The following is a 27,739-nucleotide window of genomic DNA, read 5'->3' on the forward strand; positions in this document are numbered from 1 at the left end:
TGGTGCAGTGAGAGTAATATGGAAAAAGATGATCCACTGTGGCAACCCTTAACGGGAGCAGCTGAAAGAAGAAAAAGAAGGTGCAGTGAGAGTAACAACGCTAAAGCAGTTATGGCATTTGGAATACTTTGGCTATTCCCTGGACCATTATATTGTTACAGGTTAATTGCAATCAGATACATTACATTAATAAACAATATGCAGTTAGTTTCAGTGTATTTATAAAGCCACGTCAGGAATGTGGATCTAAGAAAGAAAGGGTAACCACACAGGAACAGTAGCACTGCGTTGACGCTGGGTGCCGCCAGTCTGCAAAACCAAGCGGAGAACTTGCGTATGCCAGGGTATGAGGTACCGTGGAAATGTGCGTGGCTTTACGATAAGTTTAGTTTTTATACATCCCAATTTGAGTGTGGAAATGTTCATACGCAACATTTCTGTGCGTATTCACCATTTATTCATGAGCCCCCTGGTGTGTGCCATTACATGTAAAGTGCTTTGAAGGTCTAGAAAAGCGCTATATAAATGTAATATTACTATCACCCATAATTCAGATAAAGAAATCAGAGAGTATAAATAAAGTGGACATGAAAAAATGATTTACTGATTATGCTTGACAAATAAGACAAAAGCAAAAAAATATGAAAACAGTCACCTTGCTTATCTCTAATAAAAGATGATGCTTCCTTTTTAATTTGAGTGTTCCAACACAGTGTTTATTCATACTTGCAGGAAAGGGCACAGGAGGCTGATCTGTTCGAACTGAAGATACAGCAGCTACAAGATGAGTTACAGATGTTACGGGCTCGCCTCAGTGAAACAGCTCATCTAGAGAAAGAGAAGGAGGTTCATGCTGAAAGGCAGGAAAGGAATCTTGCAGTGGAACTCCAAACGGAATGTCAGCGTATCAAGGACCTTGCACTAAGTTCACGGGGATGTGCACCAACTGGATCATCACATTTTCGGCAAAGGTTTACTTTTAGCATTTTTTTCATCTTAACTATCCATCCATCCATTTTCCAACCCGCTGAATCCGAACACAGGTTCACGGGGGTCCGCCGGAGCCAATCCCAGCCAACACAGGGCACAAGGCAGGAACTAGTCCCGGGCAGGGTGCCAACCCACCGCAGGACACACACAAACACACCCACACACCAAACACACACTAGGGCCAAGAATCGCCAATCCACCTAACCTGCATGTCTTTGGACTGTGGGAGAAAACCCACGCAGACACGGGGAGAACATGCAAACTCCACGCAGGGAGGACCTGGGAAGCGAACCCGGGTCTCCTAACTGCGAGGCAGCAGTGCTACCACTGCACCACCGTGCTGCCCCATCCTAACTATATCACAGATATTCAGTGAATGATATACTAAAAATATTTTATGTATTTTAGTAAATGTGTAATACATAGTGTCAGTCAGGAGTGTCATAGTGTTTAAAACTTGAAAGTCCAGCTTATGAGAATCTACATCCACACAGGTACAGAAGCAATCAAGGTGGCTAATAGAATGTTAGGTTATATAGCATGATGTCTAGAGCACAAGTCGAGGAAGATTAGCGTAAAGCTGTATAACTCACTTGTGAGACTTCACCCTGAGCACTGTGTTCATTTTTGATATCCCAGAAGAGTGGCTAATTTTAGCACTTTTCAGTTTAAGCAAATGGAAATGAAGAGGTGTCAAGATTGAAGTGTTTAAGATAATGAAGGGAACCAGTATAGCGTAACTGAGCTGTTACTTTCAAATAAGTTCTTGAACAAGAACACTTGGACACAGATAAAAATTTCTTTTGAATTTTTTTTTAACACAAAGAACTATAGACACATATGGAATAAATTACCAAGTAGTGTGGTGCAGAGTAGGATTTTAGGAACTTTTAACACTAGGAGCACAATGGCCCATGCCAATTGGCATTGTGTTTTTAATCTAATCATGTCATAAATGTGTATGTCACACTTCTGTCCTTCCTTGACTTTTCCTAATTTGCTGCACTTCAAATGTCTGTGTTGTTGCAACTCTGAAATTCTATTTAGAAAATGTGATATTGTTGTTTTTTACTTGAAACACCACCACAAGCAACACACATTGAACATTGTTTCCCAAATGTGAATTGCTATTTACTTCAGCAGACAACTATACAATAATTAATGAGAAAATGTCACACTTATAGCCAATCACATCGTTTCACTAGGTGTGATTTAAATAAAGTAAACCTAAGTATTGTTGATACTCCAGTTAACTCAGTCAGGTAAAAAAATGACAGTAAACTCTTGTGAAACGGCATTGCATTATTTTTTACATACTGTTGAAAATGAAGTATACAGGCAGCATGAATTCTACTTGGAGAAGGGAGAACATACGAAGTGGGACATAGTAGATAAAGTGATCAATCTATGAGTGAAGAAGGCCACAGTGGATGATGGCTCACTCACAGAATTTTCAGACACTACAGACTAACATTGAGTGCAAATGCAAGAATAAATGGTGATCCTTCTTTGTGAAAATGGAAGGACTGAGGCAGCATGTTAATTGGCTGCAAATGAGTCACCTTTTGGAGTAATTGGAGTGCATCTAATTGTGATTATAGAAGAAGTTTATGTATATTTATCAGCACATGTTTATATCTTACACAATTACATATGAAGGCGGAGGAGGATGAAGAATTCGACACAACAGGGAGTACCAGTGGTTATTTTATTTAACTTCAAGTGCAGACTTTGAATGCCAAATAAGCTGCTTGCTGAAAAGACAGCATCTTCTCTCTACTGAACTGTAAACAAAATGAGATGGCAGCTGACAGACCAACTTGAAAGAACACAAAAGATGGTCAAGGAGAAAGACAGACACACTGATAACATGCAGAAGCAGTGCCATACTATCGTGGAATTTTGCCTTAATATATCTGCTTTATAGCGCCCCACGTGTACAGTCTTGTCTGCACATGGACAGCTTCTTTAAGCAAAGAGACTTACTAGCTTAGCATAAGCAGACCAAACGGTTAAGCTACGCCTGTGCCAATCACCAAAGTAGGTGTCTGCTCACCGCGCTACTACTAACTACAGCTACTAACCCATGTAGGAATATGGCAATCAATTACACCAGGTGCTCTTATAATAAACCTTGAATATATTATTACTAGCAAAATACCCGCGCTTCGCAGCGGAGAAGTAGTGTGTTAAAGAGGTTATGAAAAAGTAAAGGAAACATTTTAAAAATAACGTAACATGATTGTCAATGTAATTGTGTTGTCATTGTTATGAGTGTTGCTGTCATATATATATACATATACACATATAAATATATATATATATATATATATATATATATATATATATATATATATATATATATATATATATATATATATATATATATACACACATATACACACATATACAGATATATATATATATATATATATATATATACATATATTATATATACATATACACATATACATACATACATATACACACATAGATGCACTTACAATAACATAGAAATCAATATAAACAACATTAACATCATTATCATATGAGAATATGAAGTAATATATAAGAAGCACATTTCATATAAATATAAATTATTAAACAGTAAAATCTTCTTCTATAATTTGCTACCGTGGCTATTCGTTGGTCTGTCCAGGATTTTAAATCACCTGTAGCTTGCAAACCGTTTCACCTATTGACTTGAAATCTGGTACACATATAATACGTCACGTCTGCTATCCGCTTTATGGGTGATGATTGTATTACTCTTTTTATGTTTATTTTATTTTATTTTAGAATCAACTCCTATCTGCACACACCAGGGCGGCCGTGGGCAGATGCGTATGGTGTATTCACTCCATGTTATCGTGCATTGCGCTGTCATTGGTATTTTGATAAAAGAATTTGAACAATGTATAAGAAGCGTATAAATTATTAAACAGTAAAACATTAACATTTAAGAAGTAAAGTTACATTGAGTACTACTGCAGTGCCTTCGGGTATACCTCATTTTTTCTTTGCCCATTACATGCTTAAATGTATACATTTTTTGGTGTACCTACCCGAGAACATGCGACATATAACCGACCGTGGGAGAAGCATGGATTTTAAACACGCGTTGAGTTCATCTGCTGGGCTCCCTCGTGGAATAACTGGTAATGTTTGACTAAAATCTACAGCAAGTAAAATGACATTACCTCCTTTTTTTTTTTTTACGATCTCTGAGATCTTGCTTTTTTCGGTTCAAGGCTTCATAAGCTCTTTTATGTTCCATGGTGTACTTAATAAGTACTAATTATCCCAAACCATCATCTTTGAATGTTGCAAGACTTTCGCCTTGTATGTAGATCGGGGTAATTACATTCATTGCATTCCTAGTCTGAATCACAATCTGATTGTATGGGTGGTTACCTGGCAGGTAACGCTTATGCTTGGTCATCAAGTCGTCTAACATCCGCTACGTGCCCTGTTTTAATTGCGAGAAGCAGATATATATAGCCAAATTCTCGCGCTTCGTTGCGGCGAAGTACTGCTTTTAATTTTTTATTAAGAAGAAAAGAAAACCTTTTTAAACGGATCGAAAATATACCAATAACAATTTGTTAAGGATCTGTTTTTTTGTGAACCTCCCTTTCCACAGCTGTCGCGCTACGGCGTGTGTTTTGTTTATTTGACAGTATGTAGATCGTGGTAATTACATTCATGGCATTCGTTTTCTGAATCACAATCTGATTGTATGGGTGGTTACCTGCCAGGTCACGCTTGTGGTTTGTCAGCAAGTCGCCTTACGTCCGCCACGTGCCCTCTTTCTGTTCCCAGAAGCAGATCATAGAATGGTTTTAATAGTTTACTTTCAAATAATGCAAAGAGTATGCGACACGTGTTTCTCCCTAATTCTGGACTCATTAGGCGTACACAGTCACTGCATCCCCTCTCGGGAATCGAATCTCGAATGTCAGCGCCAGAGGTGAAGCCCCTAACGTTGCGCTACGGCGTGTGGTTCGTTTATACCTCGTGTCTTCTCATTAAACTTTTATCTCGCGAATATGTTATTGCAATCCGTAGCGGGAGCGTTTCTATAAACTTAATTTAAAGTTACGTTTTACACCGTGCTTTTTTCCCTTCTGAAGATGCTTGTATGCTTCACTCGCTCGCTTCTTATTGTTTAGCTCCCTTCTCAATTGTTTAATGAATTTTTTGTTCTTCGCTGTTTGCGGCTCTTCCTTCATTTCTCCCTACTGCGTTCTTTTATCTCGCGAATATGTTATTGCAATCCGCAGCGGGAGCGTTTCTATAAACTTAATTTAAACTTACGTTTTACACCGTGCTTTGTTTCCCTTATGAAGATGCTTGTATGCTTCACTCGCTTGCTTCTTATTGTTTCGCTCCCTTCTCAATTGTTTAATGAATTTTTTGGTCTTCCCTGTTTGCGGCTCCTCCTTCATTTCTCCCTACTGCGTTCACAGTCTTTTCACGTGATTACGTGGGAGGCGTGATGATGTGACACTCAACTCCTCCTCCCACGGCCATCGAGCTGCCGTCCATTACAGTATATTGTGAAAAAAGAGGTTCCAGTTATGACCATTACACGTTGAATTTCGAAATGAAACCTGCCTAACTTTTGTAAGTAAGCTGTAAGGAATCAGCCTGCCAAATTTCAGCCTTCCACCTACACGGGAAGTTGCAAAATTAGTGATGAGTGAGTGAGTCAGTCAGTCAGTCAGTGAGGGCTTTGCCTTTTATTAATTAGTATAGATATATATCTCGCGAATATGTTATTGCAATCCGCAGCGGGAGTGTTTCTATAAACTTAATTTAAACTTACGTTTTACACCGTGCTTTGTTTCCCTTATGAAGATGCTTGTATGCTTCACTCGCTCGCTTCTTATTGTTTCGCTCCCTTCTCAATTGTTTAATGAGTTTTTTGTTCTTCTCTGTTCGCGGCTCCTCCTTCATTTCTCCCTACTGCGTTCACAGTCTTTTCACGTGATTACGTGGGAGGCGTGATGACGTGACACTCAACTCCTCCTCCCACGGCCGTCGAGCTGCCGTCCATTACAGTATATTGTGAAAAAAGAGGTTCCAGTTATGACCATTACGCGTTGAATTTCGAAATGAAACCTGCCTAACTTTTGTAAGTAAGCTGTAAGGAATCAGCCTGCCAAATTTCAGCCTTCCACCTACACGGGAAGTTGCAGAATTAGTGATGAGTGAGTCAGTCAGTCAGTCAGTCGGTGAGTCAGTGAGGGCTTTGCCTTTTATTAATTAGTATAGATAAAGATTCCTGTGTTTGTTATTTTGGTTCTCCTACAGTACAGTTACTATTAACTATTTTCTTTATGTGTGTAGGATATCTGCTTTATAGCAGCCCATGTTTACAGCCTTACCTGCATGTGGACAGCTGCCTCAATTAAAGAGGGTTACTAGCTCTTCACAAGCAGACCAAACTGTTGTCTTCAAACCTACTCCTGTGCCAATCACCAAAGCAAGTGCCCGCTCACCACGCTGCTTTTATTGAAGACGTCTCTTCTCATCTGCTAACTCCCTGTGGGAATATGACAATCACCCATGCCAAGTGCTCGTAGAAATATACATTGAGCCAATCAAGCAGTATAAAATTAATATTATCATTAAGCAACATTAATAAAAAGAAATTAAAATCAATGGTAACAAAAGTAGGAAATATAGTTGAAAAGAGACTTTAAAGGCTAAGAAATGTTTTTGAAAAAGAGTCTTATTGAAAATACTTATGCAGAAAATTAAGGTAAAGGAAGACGAGTCTTTTAAAGTTGGGTGCAGAGTTGCTTCAGATTGGTGTTCAGTCCGCAGAGGTCCTTGTCAGTTTCTTTGGGCTCTTCTCCTTCTCAGCTCTCCTTGCTTTTTTCTCTGTTGCTCTGCTTGCCTTCCGTCCTTCTCTGATCTGCCCACCATGCATCCAAACTTAAAGGCCTCACTACACGTTGACTTAACAAGAGTAATCAATCAGTGTTTGCTTTTCTATTTAAGATTCTTAAAGAATGATCTAAAAGATACAATTGTCAAACTTGATATTGAAATACAAAAGTCAGTAAAGATACAAAATTTAAAATCAATCTAAGACAGTTGTTTGTTTAACATGTGATAAGAGTCCAGAGTTAAAAAGTCCAAAGAGACTCGGTTCAAGTGAAGTCAAAATGTGCAGGATTTCTAATTGCTGGCTGTTTACTCAGGTGCCCTTATTGTTAGCTCACACAGTTCACATATTGAGTTGATTTTTTCAGTCCATTTTCTTGTTTTATTTAGTTAGTTTTGAACATTAAGATGGCTTATTTTTAAACCGATTCAAGTGCAGAACACACAAGCAGCAAAAAAAAGTGAATCCCTTATGGTGCACAAGCCACTTAGACTGCAAAAATGATAGCAGACTAGTGATGTGCACAACATTATACATTGTCCTACTGCTGCAAGACGGACTAAGTGGACATTTGCAATTCTGATAGGCTTTAGTGGCACACCAGGCCTATAAGGCAGCAGACTTGAAAGAAATCCAGTTGTGCCAAACCCCCAACTTACATTCCAAAGTAAGCAACTGAACTCTTCATACCAGGATCAGCCTGTACTTCATCTAATAACAGAGGTGTACTGTAAATCTGAGTTGAACAGACATCTTTGCAGAGCCCCCTCTGAAAACTTCTTGACCCAGAAAGCACACATGGACTCCAGCAACTGTAAAGAGCTATAAATCAAGGAATGACAGCTATGATGGACAGAAGAACTCACCAATGTGTTGACATTGAATTTGTAACTGAATGTGACTGTGTCCAGTCCAGAGAAGTTTTATATTTCCTTAATACTCACTGCACCATTCAAGACATTCTTTCTGGCTCTCTCAAGGGAACTCTGAGAATCTATGAGGGGATTCCTTGGAGCACTCAGCCTCGGGTCACTCCTGGGCACACTCTCCAAAAAACGACTAAAAAGCTCTACAACAACTTCTCTGTCTCTGCAACCAGAAATCTGATGAGCAAGTGCCTATTTAAGGAGCTGAAAGTTGAGATACATCCTGCCAAGCCAAGCACTGAGCCTAGTCTGGACTTCAACTTCTAAACTCTTGTGCCAGAAAGAGTAATGCTATTCCCCATGAAGTTGCATACAACACCACAAAGAGCTTAACTGAAAAAGTATTGGCACAGCACTGACAAAGGAATCACACAGCAGAATGAAAGTGTGCACTCTAATGCTAGAAGAATCCTTCACTTGAACCGAGAGCAACAACAAAGCAACATCTCCACACAACTGGACATCACCTTTTAAAGACTTGTCTGTACCAAAATAAATTAGAACTCAAAATAAGTAAACAGCCAGCCTGTCTGTTATGTTTGTCTGTCTAGACTGTCTGTGGCCTGTCTTATATGTCGATATATATTATGCAGTTATGAGTTTTGTTGTATAGGATCCTCTGTGATCCTATTTTCCCCTTTTATACTCTTTATTTGTGTAGACCTTGCCAAAACGCCTCAAATGCCATATACTTAATACCTTGTGGGCAGACACTGTACTTTAGCACTTCCTTTCTCTTTCCATTCTTTATCTATAACCTCAGGCAATTAGATAGAGTAAAGGAACAGGCCGGAGATAAGTTACACATTTAATTATGTGTTTTGATAATATGCCCAAAAATATTAAAGAAGCAGAGTACAATGTAAGTGTTGGCAAACCATAATATTACAGACAAAGTAGCAGTACATCTTGAGTCCATAGGTGGCGCTCAGCTTATCATCAGTCTGGCTTGCTTTTCTACCACACGGCGTTTAAATAGAATATTGAAACCGGCCACATGCCTGACTCAGTATGTCTGCCGAGATAGAGTTGTCTTCATCGTAGTCTCCTCTTCATGGCCAGATGGTGAGAGAGAGGGGTAAAGGTGGGGTGACCAACTTTCCTATCCAGATCCTAGACCAATGGATGCAGCCAACTGTCTTGTTTCATCTAATCCCGTTTCAGCCACAATCCAACTCCAATGACCAATAGAATAAGTTTACCAATTCCTACCTGAGCCATTAACCAATGAAAGCGCTCAGGTACAACCCATCCCCTATCTGCTTTCGTCACTTGTTGCCTGTCCCTGCCAGCTAGGCAGTTTATGACCTTCCTGTGTGGGATGGCTTATAGGCTTGTGTAAGTCCAAACACAGTCTGCCTTGCCAAACCAGTTTGATACTCACATCCCCCCTACTGTAAATTTCACATCCTGCACCAGTGCAGTTGTTCTACAGTCTCCTAAAGACTTGAGGGAGGAAATTATAATGGCTTTTCTAAAACTATGGGAGAAGAAGATTACAATGGATTACTTACAGACAGAAGAGCAGCTTCAGTGACAGACTGCTGTCAATGTCCTGCTCCACTGACAGACTGAGAAGATCGTCCCTCCCCCAAACTATGTAACTCTTCAATTCCACCCGGGGGTGGGGGTGGGGGGGGGGGCTAAACGTTAACATTATACAAAGTTAGTGTCTGTTTTTACCTGCATTGTTATCAATCTTTAATTTAATATTGTTTTTTGTATCAGTATGCTGCTGCTGGAGTATGTGAATTTCCCCTTGGGATTAATAAAGTATCTATCTATCTATCTATCTATCTATCTATCTATCTATCTATCTATCTATCTATAGAAAACTGCTTCTTTCTTTAAGTGACTAATACAAACCTATTTTTTAAATACACATTACATGCAATTACAACTATGCTCTTACACTTACACAACTTATGTGCAGTCCTTAAATCAGTTTATTTCTCCTTTGTTTATCTCAATTTCTGACCATTTTTAATGTCTATTATATCCTTGTGTTTATCAACAAATTGTATTATGTTGTCTCTTAAAATGAGTGTGCTTCAGCAGTCTTAATATAAATCTAAAGGTCTTGCATCCTACAACAGTGAAAGGTAAGGTAAATAAAGTAGGAGCCTTGCCAAAGTGTTTAATCAATTGCCGCCATTGGTGAAGGCACGACCAATTACAGATTAACCGAGTTAAATCTCTTCTCTTTCCCACATTATTATGACCGTTCCTAGGTGGGCAAGTTAAAATTAATTTTTCATTCCTACACTGCCTACCATTTACTGACCTAATCCATGAAATGTGTAAGTAATGCTGTAATTTATAAACTATTTACTGTATATGTAAAAATGTATTTTTGACTTACTATTATATTTTAAATAAATACTGCTGGTTTTATACTGAATTGGGGAAAGCTGCTTGTGCCGCAGCATCCCTTTTGGTTTATTCTTGCTCCCAGAAGCAGTGCAAAACTAGAGAATGCACACACAACAATTACATTATATAAAGTATCACCATGAAAATGTTCAACTTCATATGCTTAGCTAATTGAATTATTTCAATTTCTTTATTCTGAGGGGATATTTCCGTTTTATTTTGCAGCCTAAACATTTTAATGGCAGTCATACATACACAAGTGCAGACTTTGTTTCTCCTTATGGCTGTAAATCATACTGTTCATGAACTGTATTTTTTATATTTTGGTCATTTTCCCTTTCAGTACTCCGTCTGTCCTGACAGTTCCTCAGGCCCTGCAAGCCTTGCGAGGGGCTTGTGAGGAGCTTTATCAAAATATCATGGACATGCATCAGGAACTAGAAAGAAGAGGAATGGCCATTCAACATGTCCACAGAGACAAGGTATATCAAAATATCTTTTCATAAACTGTTACTCTCTCATAATATTTTCCATCATCATGTCAAGGATTCTGCTAAATCAGCTCCCATTTTATTAGTAAATTGGTTTAATCTGCAGTTGTTCTACTTTTTAGTTTTGGGCTTTTGTTGTTTCACATCTTTGTAATATTAGATCACAGCAGAAATACACAACCCACGTTTATTTTAATAATGTTAGTAGATTCCATTCTTGCTTCTGCAACAACAGGCACCTGATGTAAATATGTAGCATGATAACAACAAGTGCAGAAAAATATGAATTATTACTTGTTCTAAAGGATTGCATGGCATGGAAAACATTTTTGGTGATATACCAGTATTTACATATCTTCTGCAACATTGTATGCTGAAAATAAAACACAAATGTCATATTTCATTTGTGTTGTGTGAGGTTATTTTCGTATTTCTAAAAAGCAGGTGATTTTCTTTTCTTTTTTTGTGTTGCCTGTCACATCATATATCATATATAGTATTGCCTACTCATAACTGGGCCAATTTAGAGTTGTCCATCAGGCTAACCTTCATGCTTTTGGAAATTAGAAAAACAGAATATTGGGGGGAAAAAGCAGTGAAGAATATGCAAACTCCAACATTGACATTGTCTGTGCTGGAATTTCAACCCTGGTCCCTGGAACTGTGAGCCAGTATCACTAACATGTATGCCACCATATTGCTGCCTTAACAACTTTAATAATAAAATGCAAATAACATTTAAACACTGGAAAACTCCAGTGTCCCCAGGCTCTGCTTCCTCATTGGAAGGCATGTTAATGGCATTGAGGAGGTCTTCAAAGTATTCCCCCCACCGACCCACAACGTCCCGAGTCGAGGTCAGCAGCGCACCATCCCCACCATATACAGTGTTGACACTGCACTGCTTCCCCTTCCTGAGACGCCGGATGGTGGACCAGAATCTCCTCGAAGCCGTCCGAAAGTCATTCTCCATGGCCTCCCCAAACTCCTCCCACGCCCGAGTTTTTGCCTCAGCAACCACCAAAGCCGCATTCCGCTTGGCCTGCCGGTACCTATCAGCTGCCTCCGGGGTCCGCGGCTGGGATGAGAATCAGCACCTCCAAATCCGAGACCATGGTCCTCAACCGGAAAAGGGTGGAGTGCCCTCTCAGGGTTGGTAGCGAGATCCTGCCCCAAGTGGAGGAGTTCAAGTATCTCGGGGTCTTGTTCACGAGTGAGGGAAGAATGGAGCATGAGATCGACAGGCGGATCGGTGCGGCATCCGCAGTAATGCGGGCGTTGCATCGGTCTGTCGTGGTGAAAAAGGAGCTGAGCCGCAAGGCGAAGCTCTCAATTTACCAGTCGATCTATGTTCCTACCCTCACCTATGGTCATGAGCTATGGGTAGTGACCGAAAGAACGAGATCGCGAATACAAGCGGCTGAAATGAGTTTCCTCCGCAGGGTGTCTGGGCTTTCCCTTAAAGATAGGGTGAGAAGCTCAGTCATCCGGGAGGGGCTCAGAGTAGAGCCGCTGCTCCTCCGCATCGAGAGGAGTCAGATGAGGTGGCTCGGGCATCTGATCAGGATGCCTCCTGGACGCCTCCCTGGTGAGGTGTTCCAGGCACGTCCAACCGGGAGGAGGCCCCGGGGAAGACCCAGGACACGCTGGAGGGACTATGTCTCTCGACTGGCCTGGGAACGCCTTGGGATTCTCCCGGAAGAGCTAGAAGAAGTGGCCGGGGAGAGGGAAGTCTGGGCATCTCTGCTCAAGCTGCTGCCCCCGCGACCCGACCTCGGATAAGCGGGAGACAATGGATGGATGGATGGAAAACTCCAGTGTTCTCATGTATTTAAATGAGGTTTAACTATTTAAACTGAATATGGTTTATTTTCAGGACAGGGACCTGAAACAACAGCGCGAACGACTACTTTTGGAAAAGGAAGAAGCGTTGATGGCTCTAAAGGAACGTCTTATTCAGGTAACAAACTTTAATATAACCATTCACTGTGGCTTTGACTGTAATGCATTAAATCAAGTCAATTAAGTTAACTGAAATGTCATTTATACTATAGTCATGTCAACATTTCTGTTGTGAGAAGGGCTGTGATGATAATAATCATTCTATACCTATCAAAAGTATAAAGAAACCTTTTAATGAGCACTAATGTCAACCTATATAGCAGAACATTGAAACGAAACATTCCACCAGGATAACTTGTACCGTATGTGTCATGAAATGTGTCATTCTGGAAGACATCTCTCCTACCAGGAAAGCTTTTGAAGCCTGTGCTTGGCGGTTGTCTGTGTGATATTTGCACATTCTCCATCTGTCTGCTTGTTTTTTTTTTCCTCCGTGTAACTCCCCAAAGATGTGCACTTCATGTCTACTGCACCACACACACTTAATGACTTAAATATTTGTATTAATATTATCAATAAATAGTATTGTTTGTACATTTTCCTTTTAGCCTTTCTTTTTATTCCTTGATATTGTTTTTCATAGTTAAATGTCAGCAAATAAGTGTAGTAAAAAAGAATAAAATGAAATATAACAGTCTGATTTTTCAGAATAGCTTTCTAAAATAGAACATTACTGCCTGTTAAGTGGTTAAGCTTCAATGTGGAACACACAGCTTTGAAAAAATAGCCCAACATTCAAAGTATTCTTTCACATATCTGAATATACAGTATGTAATACATTATTTTTGAATAAAGAAGTAAAAACATTTTACAATGATAACAACATATTCTTCTTTGGGCAGGAACACATTGATGAAATAAGCATGCTGCAACGGACCCAACTGGGTGATTCAGGTAACAGTGAAAAGCAATCCCTCCGCCAGCAGCTCAGGGAGAAGAACAATGAACTGAGAGCGATACAGAGGAACATGACCAAATGGAAAGATGAGACCGCTGCAAAGCTGGCGTGCAAGTTTGAAGAACAGCTCAATGGAGAACTTGAAAAGTAAGAGTCTATAGCTTAACAGTGATGACAGTGACTCCATTTTAGTTTTTTTTTAAGCAGATCATATTTAACTATACTTGTCTTAAGCATTATAGAGTCTGTTGCTCTACCATGTTAATTACTTAGAGTGACAGAGTGACATGTCGATGAGTAACCACCATTCATATGTTTTGGCTTACAGATATTTAAGAAAACACAAATGCAAGCTTTAGTCGCGTTATTATTTTACTAAATGTATCTCAACCAAAGCACAGTAAGTTATTAAAATAAAAATGAGTCTGCAATATTCTATAGATAATAGCTTTAATATATGGTTACACATCTTTAAAAGCAGACTAACTTGTTCTGATATGAACAATTTTGTCAGCTGTTGGACAGTGTTCAGTGTTCTTGCTGCCAGGCACATGTAGCACAAGTCTTATTCTTGACCACATAACCTCTGGATAAACTTTGTCTTCTGCCATTTTAATGTCACTTTTTAATTACATTCTGGACATATTTATTTACGTTATTGTTTCACATTAGGTGTACTCTTTGAACTCTTTATATATTATGTGATCTAGAGTGCTACAGTTTATCTGTATATCTGTCTCTCTTACCCAGAGTATCCCTTAAAGACATATAGATAAATAGCTACCCTGACATTTATCCATCCATCCATTATCCAACCCGCTATATCCTAACTACAGGGTCACGGGGGTCTGCTGGAGCCAATCCCAGCCAACACAGGGCACAAGGCAGGAAACAAACCCCAGGCAGGGCACCAGCCCACCAAAGGGCACACACACACACACACACCCACACACCAAGCACACACTAGGGACAATTTAGAATCGCCAATGCACCTAACCTGCATGTCTTTGGATTGTGGGAGGAAACCGGAGTACCCGGAGGAAACCCACGCAGACACGGGGAGAACATGCAAACTCCATGCAGGGAGAACCCGGGAAGCGGCTACCCACTGCGCCACCATGCCGCCCCCCGACATTTAGATGATCCCAAATCAAAATCTGCATTTCTGTCACCTCTCTAATCTAATGTTTAACTACTTTGAATGTTAATGATGATAGCCTAAGTGTTAGCATAACTGTCCCCATAAGGTGTCAGCAGAGTAATAGTTGAAAGCAGTTCAGCAATTGATGGCACATTACTAATACTGCTGAATTATCCTGTGTTACAGCACTGTGTTTAATATCATTCACTTCACTTTTTTGCTCGTTTTTCTTCCAGGCGACTGTCTCACAGTACATTAGAGCATCAGCAGAAAATAGAAAAACTAGAATCTGAAATGAGGTGGCTTGCAAAGGTAAGAATTTCAAGCAAATGCAATAGTTTTTATTTCTTAAACTGTCCCTATCATTGTTTGAAACATTTTTTTCAGACTAATATGTATTAGGTGTATGTACAGTATTAGGCATGAACATATTTTCTGTTATTAAGCAAATTACCTTGTGATGCAGTTGGGTTTTATGTGTTGTGGGGATTTCTTGACAGCATACTACATCTAATTCATTATGCTTGCTAAACCAGGAATCATTACAAATAATACTTTTGGTTCTGAGTTGATAGTTCTGGTGATGTTCAAGATACAATGTATTACAGCACTGGTGGGGCTCACTGTGCAACGTTTGTGTAGTCGTCTGTCACTTATCAGCTCTGTGAAACCATTCTGTGGCAATGTTACTTGTAAGGGTTAGTGGGTGGCATGCACATACATACACTGTTTGAAGGTCTAAACCATGTCTACTTCACCATTTGGACAATTTGGAATTTTATCGCAAAGTTCAACTTAAGGTTTAAGGTTCCAAATATCGTTTGGAAAAAAGTTTCACTTCTTTATATTTGTAATTATTTCATTTTTAAACATTACAAACTGCCTGAAGAAGTAGCCTGAGTTGCCTCAAAAGCTTGCATATTGTAATCTGCTCCAGTAGCCAATAAAAGGTGTCATTTTCTTGACTTCTCATTGCATTTATAAACATTAAAATAGCAGTGGCTCTAGCACTGACCCTGAGCGAAACCACTTCTAACGTCCCCTAATTCTAATAATAATAATAATAATTTATTTTATTTATAGGCACCTTTCAAGGCATACAAGGACACCTTACAGAGCACATTAATAACAACAGTCACAACATGAAATTAATAAAATATTACAGTACAATAAAACCAAAATAAATACAATAATAAAATTGAATTTAAATTTATCAGCTAAAATTATCAGACAGAATAAGCCATCTTAAAAAGATGTGTTTTAAGATGAGATTTAAAAGTAGGAAGACAGTCGATATTACGAATGTCTTGTGGGAGAGAGTTCCAGAATTGAGGGGCCACTCGACTGAAAGCTCTAAGCCCCATGGTAGTCAAGCGAGCAGGAGGTATAATAAGATTGATAGAGGAAGAAGATCGGAAAGATAAAGAGGTGCCAGATTATGAAGGGTCTTGTAAGTAATAAGCAGAATCTTAAAATCAATGTGATATTTGATAGGGAGCCAGTGAAGCTGTTGAAGAACAGGAGTAATGTATTCTATGGAAGGGGTTCTGATAATTATACGAGCTGCCGCATTCTAAACCAATTGGAGTTTGTAAAGGAGTTTGTGAGGAAGACCAGAAAGGATATAAATACAATAATCATTACTAGATGTAACTAGAGCATGAATAAGAATAGCAGTGCTGGTAGCTGAAAGAGATGGATGTAAACGGCTGATATTACGTAAATGGAAATATGCAGATTAAGTGACATTATTAATATGTGCCTCTAATTTTAAGGTACTATCGAGAATAACACCTAAGCTCTTAACCTGGGAGGAAGAAGAGATTGGAGAATTATCAACAGTCAATGAAATTTTATCACATGTATCTAAAACAGATTTAGTTCCTGCCAGAAGAACCTCTGTTTTATCACTATTCAATTTAAGAAAATTAGCAGACAGCCATGATTTAACTTCCTACAGACAGTGAGAGTGGGAAGAAGGTGGAAGAGTGACATAGGGTTTAGTAGACAGATATAGCTGGGTGTGATCAGCATAACAGTGAAAATGAATATTAAATTCCCTAAAGATATGACCAAGGGTCAGAAGATAAATAATAAATAGAAGGGACCCAAGACCTGGTGTTCCCTGAGGAACACCACTAACAACTGGGCAAACTTGTGATCTGAAATTTTTTAACTGTACAAACTGTGTGCGATCTGAGAGATATGATTTAAACCAGGCATGTGGAGTGCCAATAATACCAATCGATCTTCATAAGAGATTGTATCGAAGGCAGAGCTCAGATCAAGGAGCACAAGTATGGTTAACAGCCCAGAGTCAGCTGCCATCAGCAGGTCATTGGTGAATAAGGTTTCATAACCCTTTGCTTTCTGTGTTTTACCCAATTTTATACTCATCTGTACAGTACGCCGTGAGCTCCCACATCTTTTTAGTTTGACGCCAAACCTCTCACATGTGACCTTAACAAATGCTTTCTGAAAAGCAAGATAAATTATATCATATGCATCTCTCTAACTATATCCTTTTGTTTCTTCCTCATGTAATTTCAGCATCCAGTGGATTCAGAAAGTATTCAGACCACTGCACTTTTTTACATTTCATTATGTTTTAGCCTTATGTTAATATTATTTTAATTCATTTTACCCACATCAAGGAACACTCAATACCCCAGAATGACAAAGTGAAAACAGGATTTTAGTTTGCAGAGACTTTTGAAAAAGTATGTGTCCAGAGTTTAAGTACGTGTTCAATAATCTCCATAAACATCGTTCTCCATATTAGTTATAAAAAAGAAAATGTGAGAGGGGATGCTTTGGGGGTTGTGGGAGCCATCATTTGTTCAGATGTATACACTTAAATTAGGTAAAGTTTGAATGTTCAAAGATTCTGTAAAAAGGCTTGAAGAAAAATATTTTAGCTCTTACTTGTGTTGGCAGCCCAAGGTTATGGTATTCTGTTAGAATGAAATGTGTTAGTAGATAGAAGGCCGTTTTATGATATGTGTTTAATATTTACACATATTTTAACCTGTAGGGGCTAGGGAGGAGTTAGTGTGGCAATTGTTAGAATGATGATGATGATGATTTTGGTTAAATGTATATAATTATAGTATACAGTATGTAAGCCCTTCTAACTCTTACAAAGACATTTTCCCCAAATAAGCCTAGAGTGTTGAACACTGCCTTCTTGGCAGAACACTACCCAACTGGGAATGTGTCTGGCACCATTAAAATGTAATCCAGTTTCACTTATTGTGGTGTGCAGCATCAGCTTATGAAACCTTGTTGATCTTTGAGGTGATGAAAAGAATGAGGTATAAAATAGTCTTTTTAGTTTTGCAACATACATAGAAACTGACCTGACTTCTGTCACATGAAAAAATGTCATACAATAGGTTGTAATGTCTGCAAAATAATAAAAAAAAGAAAAATACTGAATCTGATTTGCCATCACTAAATAAAGACTGTGCTGTGTTTCAGGTTTTCAGCCATGTTTTATTAAAGCTATTGTCAGCTTATATTTTAAATCAAGACCCAATAATTCAGGGTTTATACTACAAAACTATACACAGCAACAAAGAAACATGTCTCATGTCCTGGACAATTGCAGCACTCTTGTAACTTAGGAATGTTCTTACGTCTATCCAACGATCTTTTCTCAAATATGTCAGTGCAGTGCATATTGCATGTTATTGTGCTCCATTGCTGTTTCCAATTTGTTTAGACCAATCTCACTTTAATATTTATGGAAATAAATATTTCTATAGTCATCATGCAAACTAAACCAAAACATTTTCTGTGTTCTGTGTAAATTTGGCAGGGACATTTTAAACAGTAAATATTGTATATGCTTAGATCTGTTATGGGTGATTTTTTATGTATGTGCTTCTCTCATCTATCTGTGCTTATTTCCCAGAAGCAAAATAAAAACACCAATCTGAGATCAGCATCTAGTCCTTCTCTCACTACAACATCATCCACAGGTCATCAAGAATTTGGTACTTTGAAGCTCCTGCAGCATCTGAAAAACAGAGTGAAGCAGCTAAGAGCAGAGAATACATTGTATCATGGCAGCTCCTTGGATAACATAGCGTCAGTTCATGAGGATTTTTCTGGGACCTACCGTGAAATGGTGAGTCATCTAGGTTCACCTTAGATGAAAGTTTTGTGGTAGTTACCCATGATCTTTGGCCACACACTTGACAATGTAAGGGTTGAGGTGGACAGCCCTGGACCTGGACGGCTGCTGTGGCTGCAGGTTTTTGTTCCCATGAATGTCTTAATTGAAATTTAGTCTTGTTAACTGCTTGTTCTAGCTCTCTATCTGCACTCTTTGAAATGAATAATAATGTGATTTTGTCTTTCTAAATTTCAAAACGAGAAACCTTACCAGTGCAGTGTTTAGCAGACAAAAGGCTCTTGATTGTCTAATGTTTTTGCATCATTTTCCTTCACTTTTTTTCAAGAATTTTAAGCTCTTAGTTCTTTAGCCATGAATCCCAAATAACAAGGAAGACAACAAGTAACTGGCTAAATTAGTTCCAGTTTTATCTTTGTATTTGTTCATCACTGAACAGCTGCTTTAAATAAAATATTTTGAAAATAAACACAGAAGTTGAAGGTTCAAGAAGTGTTAATCCTCCTCAATCCATTTTGATTTTTCATAGACTTAGGGGGCTTTGCCCCCTGCTCACTTCACTCGCCAACGCCTGCGCTTTGCGCCAACAACTTCATGTCTCTGCCACGCGCGTATGTGGATTTCACTTTCACCAAACAATAAATCTTTCAATTCTCGTGGAATCGCCTCTTCATTGGGAAGAAACACTACTTTTTTTTTCCCTAATGGCAACACAATTAGATGATCTACAAGTCTCCGACTTCAAGTTCCAATCCAAACAATATATTCAATCTCTTTTCGCTGTTCCATTATTTCACTGAGTAATAATTTCCGTTTGTTTGCACTAATGCAATCTTTACTATCCTTTTTTTGAGACTTTCGAATTTTTGTTCTTCCATTATCTCTAAACTGCTCTGCATGTGTATCGCGCCAATGTTTTTGAATTCTTTACAACATTCTACTTTGTCATCTACTCTTTGTCTTCTATTTCCAGCCCCGGGCGTGGTTAAATCTCTTGGCACAAAGACTCATCTCGCGGTATGTGAAATTGTCTCTCTGAGAAAATCACATCTCGTCTCCTTCCAAAATTTTTTTATAATAGAGAGAAATGTAAAATGTAGGCTGGAAGCAGTTTCGATAGTGACAGCTAGAAGAGTAAAGTAATAGCAGCTCCAAGTGATAGAATGTGCAATTACTGTACATCTCCCATAAACCAAATTGGAAGAAGGATGACTGTAGCCACAATGGCCTTCTAGCACCAAGAGTGTCATTTACTGCTCAAGGATGTGGAGTAATTTGATCAGACAAAATTTTCATTTTTGCAATTTGCCATGAGGGTTGTCTCAGAGTTTGTGTCATCAGTGTTCCGTCAATGACCCAGTGACTTTGCTTTTTATATTCTCTTTCTGGTCCTGTGTCATTATCTTCTATATGAGGATCACACTCTGTGGTCTCCCCTGACGTCTGCATACTGCTAGACGTATTTAATCTTACACTCAACTCTTGATAACTTAAGCTCATTTCTTTGGGTACCATGACTGATAAATCCGAATTAGTCTCAAGGCAGGAGACTTCCAAACAGTTACAGCACATTCTCATTCCTGACTCCTCTGATTTCACAGTTTATCGTAAACTCTGTACCTTTCAGATTAATTACCCACCTTCACAGACATCTTGGTCAAAACACCTTCTGATCCTTGTGGAAGAAACCCCCCTGAGGAAAACAGGAATAGTTCGATCAAATAGATTTTTATTCAGTCACAGATGAGTACCAGGATTCTATGTTGCAAGGCAGAAGAGCAAAGTTCCATTTTTTGTTTGGCTTTTTATAATTTCTTCTTCTTCCCCTTACTTAATCAAAAAGCATAATATCATTTACTTCAGCATTTTATTTTATTATGCTAATGGGTCATCTGTTCTTATTTTTTTCACTTGTCAGATAGACCCTAAAGAAGGAAAAGTAATCTTTCCTGTGTCAAACAGATGCATTCCTAAGAAACTGGAAATTTTCCTCGGTCAGCTTACTGCACCCTGTCTTATGACAGACGCCTGTATGAATAACCTGCCGTTATAGCAAAATGGCATTGTCAGCTATTAACCCTAAGTAGCACATCCCAAAGCCTTAACCTTGTAAAGTACAGTTCATAAGACATTGTGGAAGGCGGCCTTGTGGTGGTCACTTTTCTTGATTGCATCTCCTTTTCTCATACTTAGTTTTTAGTGTATGATTGTCACATAACTCTTTTAATGTAGGCTTGGTGGTGATGGCGGGGAGTACACACGGACTATTGCCCAGCTTGCTATAAATAAGGGTATGTTTTGAAAAGTGTGGCTGGGTGGAGATGTCTGCTACTTGAGGTTTTATATCTATACTTATTTTTGGATATTTACTTATATTCTCACCTGTCACCTTTGTGAAAGTCTGTAGCTCTTATCTCCTTTGTTTTTAAGAGTGTCAGACATCAAAAGTCTCCAAGTGCAATAATAAAAATGGGCAAATGTAAAATTCATAACCTAGATATCAAAATATTAACTATCCCATAAAATATCCTATAGATACAAGCATTGTACTGTAGCCAACACCATAATAACTATAATTGTCTCTTGAAGATTATTTAAAGAAGCACAAATAGTATAAATGACCTGAACTGCCATTTTTGAACTATGTAATGGTTGCCACAAGCTTTAACATCTTCTATTAACAGATGCAAGCTCCAGCAGAGAGGATGTCTTCCAGATTCAGATCAGGCAAAGGAAAGTCTCATTTCTGAAGGCAGCATATGTGAGTTGTTCTTTTTCAGCACAGAATCCATTTGCTTTTGAAATATTCTCAGGATTTTTTTGGACAACCTTTTTATTAGCCATGACTGAAAATGATATCATCCTGGCTAGTGAGTTGGACTTTCAACTGCAGATGTGCCTCACTGTAAGGCCATGACGAATGCTGTGTTTGTCTGCAATGGAAATATGGAGAGTTGGACCTTCCCAATGAGAAACTTCATGTCAATGCCTTTTAAGAATGTGAATATAATTTCATCACCTACATTTCGAGAATTGTGATATAGTGCTGACACCATTTCACTTTTCATATAAAATAAGGAGATAATGATTAGATCAGCCAGATCTAGTCCCATTGTATTGGATGTAAAGTGACACCCATTTAATATATTTTGCTTGCTTTTTATTCTCACATAAAATACATAATTTTTAATTGTTTTTGTGCTGACAAAACCCTGTGTTTCTCCCAAAACTTTGTGTTTAAATACACATCAATTACAACAAAGTGAGACAACAACAAAGGTTAACCTCAGAAAATTGTCATAGCATAAGATGGCCTCAGCAGTTATTCAGCCTGTCTGTGCTCTAATTACATGTGTACAGTACAGCGTGTACCACTGCAAATGGCACTGTACAGTAAAACTGCTCTGGGGTGGCTTCTAGTGAGGGATTAAAAGTGAAGAGTAACCATCCTTCATTATGACACAATATATGAATATTGTATATGAATATTTCTTTTCTGTCAAAAATCTCATTAATGTAAATAATGTACAAACGAGTTTAGACGTAGCTTCAATTAATGTTGATTATTTGTATTCCATGCAGACTTAGTAATTGAAAAGTGAATATTCTTGCTTCCTGGATTATGTCGATTATGTGAAAGCATGTACAGTAATGCAAAGGCTTCATGGGGCATGCGCCAGAAACTTAAGAAATACGTCCGCGTTAACAAGGGACTTTCAGACACCTTCTGTCCCCAAGTCAGTCTTTGCAGTGAGCAGCCTGAGTAAATTACATAATTTTGTTATACATTTCTACACATATGTAAAGGTGCCTTTAATTTGTTGTACTTTTTAATATTTATCACAGTGTTATTACAGTTTTTCTCAGTTGCTTTGGTGCATTTCTCACAACAGACTTAACATTTGCATAACAGCGAGTGCATTTCTCAAAACACTTAGTGCAAATGGCAAAACATCATGGATGACCAGCAAAAGCAGGTAACCTCTTCAAAATCCTTAATCCATGCCTCAAAAGCAAGTATTTACATCGCTGAATATGTCAGTGCCATCAAAATGCCAAGTCCATGAATCATCGTCCACGGACATGACAGCCAAAATGTAAAGTCATGTTATCAATATAAAATTGGCACAATCTAAACATTTTCTGATGCACAAAACATCTGAATGACAAGGGCAGGAAACATAAAAATACAAAACACCAATTGCGGGAGATTGATTCAAGAAGAATATTTTATTGATTGCACAGGTATATGGTGACATACCATGCACTGCACTTGGAGTCTAGCAAAAAAATGAATTTCAATACTTTATGCATAACATATGAAATGAAGGAAAAAAAATTACAACATCGAAAACAATATATGCATACTGAAACTCCAAATGCTCTCTACAATTGCTGCTGATCCTGTATATTGGGCCACATGTTCTCATCCACATCACAACGGATATCTTCCTCCTAGAATGTCTTATCCAGCCTCTGCAGGCGTCTGCTGTTATATCCCCCACACGCAGCTTCCATGGCAGCAAGCAGTGTCATTTGTGTATGTGGATTACGCTCATATACCTTCCACCTCCAAGCTGAGAAGAACTCCTCAATTGGGTTGAGGTATGGGGAATATGGAGGTAGGAATTCCATCAGCATCCTGGGGTGGTTGGCAAACCATTGTCTGATTAGGTTGGAGTGATGGAAACTCACATTATCACAAATGATCACATACTGTGGTACATTTTCTTGACCAATCTCCTCTTCAGGAATGAGATCCTTGTAGAGGGTGTTCAAGAAGGTCAGCAGATGTTGGGTGTTGTATGGCCCCACAAGAGGAATATGAGTGTGGACCCCATTGTCCGAAATAGCCGCACACATAGTGATGTTCCCACCCCGCTGGCCTGGCACGTCAACAGTAGCTCTCTGTCCAATCAGATTACGCCCACGTCTTCCTCCTTTGGCCAAGTTGAAGCCAGCCTCATCCATGTATATGAAAATATGTGGTGGTTCACTTGATTCCAGGTCCATTATACGCTGTATCAAACAAGATACTACAGTAAGTTTGATGTAAAATGCATTTTCATTTTGGAGACAATAGAGTCAAATCTAACATTCATGTTGCTTTCACAGCGGTAGCAAGTGTGTCAAGGTGAAATCAACTGTACTGCATGTTGATATACAATGTTGGACTATTTGCTGTATAGCAGATTACAGTTACAATATTAGTGCACATGTTCAGTCCGATGTTCCTTCACTTCTTCACTATTCCTTTCAAATGGTACATAGTATAACTGCTTCATACTCATTTGGTTTCTCCTCAGCACTCTGTCAATAGTTGAGATGCTGACAGACTGGACATTCTCAAACACATCGTTGTCAGCAATAATGGCAGTTTGTAATTCCTTGAGTCTTATGGCATTATTTGCTATGACCATAGCACAAATAGCCTCTTCCTGTCGAGGAGTGCAAATAGGCCCCCTGCCACCTCTTCCAGGAAGTCTTGAAGTCCTATGTGTCACAGTAAAAATACAACACTGAATGGACAACAGTAACATACATATTGTCTAGTGTGGACTATTGTAAATATATGACATACTGTAACATTATAAAGTAATACACACAAATACAGAGTAAAATCATTGATTTAAACACCTGTTCTCTCTGCGAAATGTCTGAACAATCGAGGATACGGTTGTTCTCCCCAAATTTGGCTGCACCCTTTGACCTTCTTCAGCCATTGAAAGGCCATGATTTATAACATGGTCCAGAATTGTGGCCCTTATTTCATCAGAAACTGACCTATGTGTTGAACCTCTTCTACCTCTTCTGTTTTGTCTCCTTACACCACACATCCCTACTCTTCTTGGTCTGGGCTGTTGGCCCTGTTCATTTTCTTGCTGTTCTTCCATTTTCAGGTTGTCCTTCCTTGATGTGCTTCCACACTGCATTGTGCCTTGTCTTTATATGCTTGCCAGCTGCAGGTTCAGGAGCAATTTTAGGGGACTGCTCAGTGATTAGTTGCTTGATTGATCTAAGATCTCACACCTGCCCCGAATAATGTGTCACCTGAGAGCAATTTAAGGTGGTGCAGGAATCATTAGTATTGTGAATACAAACCAAAAAAAGTTTTGTAGAAACCTATAAAATACACTTGACAGCCAATGATATCTTGTTGAACAAGATATCATGAAAAAATGACAAGTTTGTCTGGAGTGTAAGACTAGGCAAAAGAGGGCTACACAATGCATTTTGATCATCATGACATAAGCAACCGCTGATGCATGATATAGCTGAGAATTGCACATAAGCATCTGCCTGAGTGAACTAAAGCAATTTCAAAATGACGAAAACACCCAGAAATTGCTGTTATGATGTGCACAACTGACTAAAGGTTGTGGGAATTGAACGAGCAGTTTTGAGAACTGCAATTCTGTTGTGAGAAATGCACCAAAGCAATTGAGAAAAACTGTAACTGCTAAGAGTTTATTTTATAATGTAATGGTAAATACATTCCAATGATTTTGTACCTGTGATTAACTTAATATGTGACTAGGAAGACCCAAACTAAACATAATGGATTTTATGTCTATTTTTTAACATTGATTTTTGAAAGTTTCGGTCAATTTTTGCACTTTTGTTGCTTTTGTTAAAAAAAAAAAAAAATAGTACTTGAATGAGTATTAACGAGTTGCTCGTGTGTTTTCTATTTTTAATTTTTTGTTTTGCTGTTACAATAAAATTCAGAATTTCACACAAAAATGTGTTTCTTATATATTGTATTAAAATGGATCTATATATGCATTAATGGTTGCAATCACTTTAAAGTGAATTATTTATCAGGACCTCAAAACATGACAAGGAGTCAAGTTGAAATTGTGTATGTCATGTTTTTATAATACAGGATTACTGGCACTTCTGTGACTGACAAGGCAAACAGGTTAAAAACAGTACTTTTAAATGACTTGGAATATTAATTCATTGAAAAGGTTATATGATAAAATCAAATCACAAGCAGCTTGCCGTAAGGGATGATTGACGGTCAGCCAATCAGAGGCTACAAAATTTCCTGTTGGATTACTAATTAAATGAACTACTATTGCTAAGTTTATTAACTATAAAATGTTGTGACTCCAGAGATACAAGGCGCATGTGGCAGGGGATTCAGGCCAAAAAGGACTATAAACTAACACCACAGGTTGAGGTCATCACTGCCTTCATCCCTGCCAGTCTGAATGAGATCTATTGCAGGATTGAGACACTGAATTATACACCAGGGAAGAAAACCACACCCTCAGTGGTGATCGGGTGTTTAGACTGTGTATGGCTGATGCGAGGAGGACACTGAGCAGTGTCAATCCACATAAAGCTGCAAGACCTGATAACATGCCTGGTCAGGTGTTAAAAGACTGTGCTGCTGAGTTGGCAGGTGTTTTTACAGACATGTTTAACATCCCTCTCCAGCAGTCTGTTGTACAGACATAGTTTAAGACTGCTACCATCATTCCTGTGCCCAAGAAAACAACTGTGACGTGCTTCAGTGGCTACCAGCCTGTGGCACTGACCTTTGTCATAATGAAATGTTTTAGTGCCACCATCATTCCTGTGCCCAAAAAACAACTGTGACCTGCTTCAGTGACTACCGTCCTGTGGCACTGACCTTTGTCGTAATGAAATATTTTCAAAAACTAGTCGTGTCACATTAAAGCTAGCCTCCCACCTTCACTGGACCCCTGATAGTTTGTGTATTGTGCCAGTTTGTCCACAGATGATGCAGTCACACTTGTCCTACACACCTTACTATCGGACCTGGAGAAAAACAACAGCTATGCCAGTATTTTGTTTATTGATTTCAGTTCAGCCTTTGATACAATTATCTCACAGCAGCTAATAGTGAAACTCTGTCTGCTCAGATTGAACACCTCACTTTGTAACTGGATCTTGGACTTCTTGTCAGACAGACAACAGACAGGTACATGTTGGATATAAGACATCATGCACCTGAGCACAGGGGCCCCTCAGGGCTATGTGCTCAGTCCATTGCTCTTTAATCTGCTAAAACATGACTGTTCTGCCAGATCCAACACAAATCAACTCATTAGGTTTGCTGATGATACAACAGTAGTGGGAGTCATCAGTAATGAAGACAAAACACCTTACAGAGCAGAGGTGGAACAGTGAGCTGGTGTGGGGACAACATTCTGTCCCTTAATGTCAATAAGGAGGATTAGATTCAGCACAAGCAAGTCAGGACTCCAGCCCTCCCCAGTTCATGTCCTTATGAACCCAGGGTCACCAAGTTAGTAAGCAGCACCTTATCCAACTGAACTAAAGAAGAAGGCTTGGTCTTGGCCTTGTTTCACTCACAACCATTACAATCTCTGAGTGACTCAAGATCAATTTGTTCAAGGCAACATCCCCCCTTAGTCACTTGTTTTATAGATGAGGTTAAAGATGAGGTATTTATAACCGAACAGGTTATTCAACATCCATCCTGGATTGCAGTTATTTCATTGTTAGGGGCTGTGCCTTAGTAATGTGATTGTAGGATTATTATTTTGTATATGGTGGAGATTAAGGTTGGGATGAGTTTATGTGTATTCATTGAAGACTTCATGTATTATTTGCACAATGTTTTTCATTTGTTTAAGTTTAACACACACAGATGGCTCCTCCTGTGCCGATTAATGGTCTTTTCTCTGCTGTATGCCTTTCGTGGCCATTCACACCACCAGCTCCACTCCACATCACTCACTTGGGGGCAGAGGCAACACCATCTGTAAACACTTTATCCCAACTCTTTGAGCCAATCCAAGCCAGGATCCTTTTTGCGACTCGCTGGCAGCCATTTAGTGGGTATTGTGAGCTCTGCTCTTTCTCGCTCCCTCTTACCGTCCGTGTAACTTCTCAGGATGGCTCCATACCTTATGATAGCATCTGTTTCCCAGGCCCATCTGACCCAACCAAAACTGTCACCAACCCATTCACAGTATCACTTGTAA

General features: G+C 38.9%; 1 protein-coding gene across 1 annotated transcript in view; it reads left to right on the top strand.

Moving 5' to 3' along the window:
* Positions 1–23,077, top strand: part of si:ch211-102c2.8 (trichohyalin) — a 114,109-nt gene extending 91,032 nt beyond the window's left edge. Inside the window, exons 21-27 of the mRNA XM_051931940.1 lie at positions 733–971; positions 10,529–10,667; positions 12,553–12,636; positions 13,421–13,623; positions 14,854–14,929; positions 18,534–18,749; positions 21,440–23,077. Coding sequence (XP_051787900.1) covers positions 733–971; positions 10,529–10,667; positions 12,553–12,636; positions 13,421–13,623; positions 14,854–14,929; positions 18,534–18,749; positions 21,440–21,505 — 1,023 coding nt within the window. The 3' untranslated portion in view covers positions 21,506–23,077. The remainder of the gene's footprint in view (positions 1–732; positions 972–10,528; positions 10,668–12,552; positions 12,637–13,420; positions 13,624–14,853; positions 14,930–18,533; positions 18,750–21,439) is intronic.
* Positions 23,078–27,739: the final 4,662 nt, after the last annotated feature.

Source organism: Erpetoichthys calabaricus, chromosome 1 (assembly GCF_900747795.2).
Source record: "Erpetoichthys calabaricus chromosome 1, fErpCal1.3, whole genome shotgun sequence".
Lineage (NCBI taxonomy): Eukaryota > Metazoa > Chordata > Cladistia > Polypteriformes > Polypteridae > Erpetoichthys > Erpetoichthys calabaricus.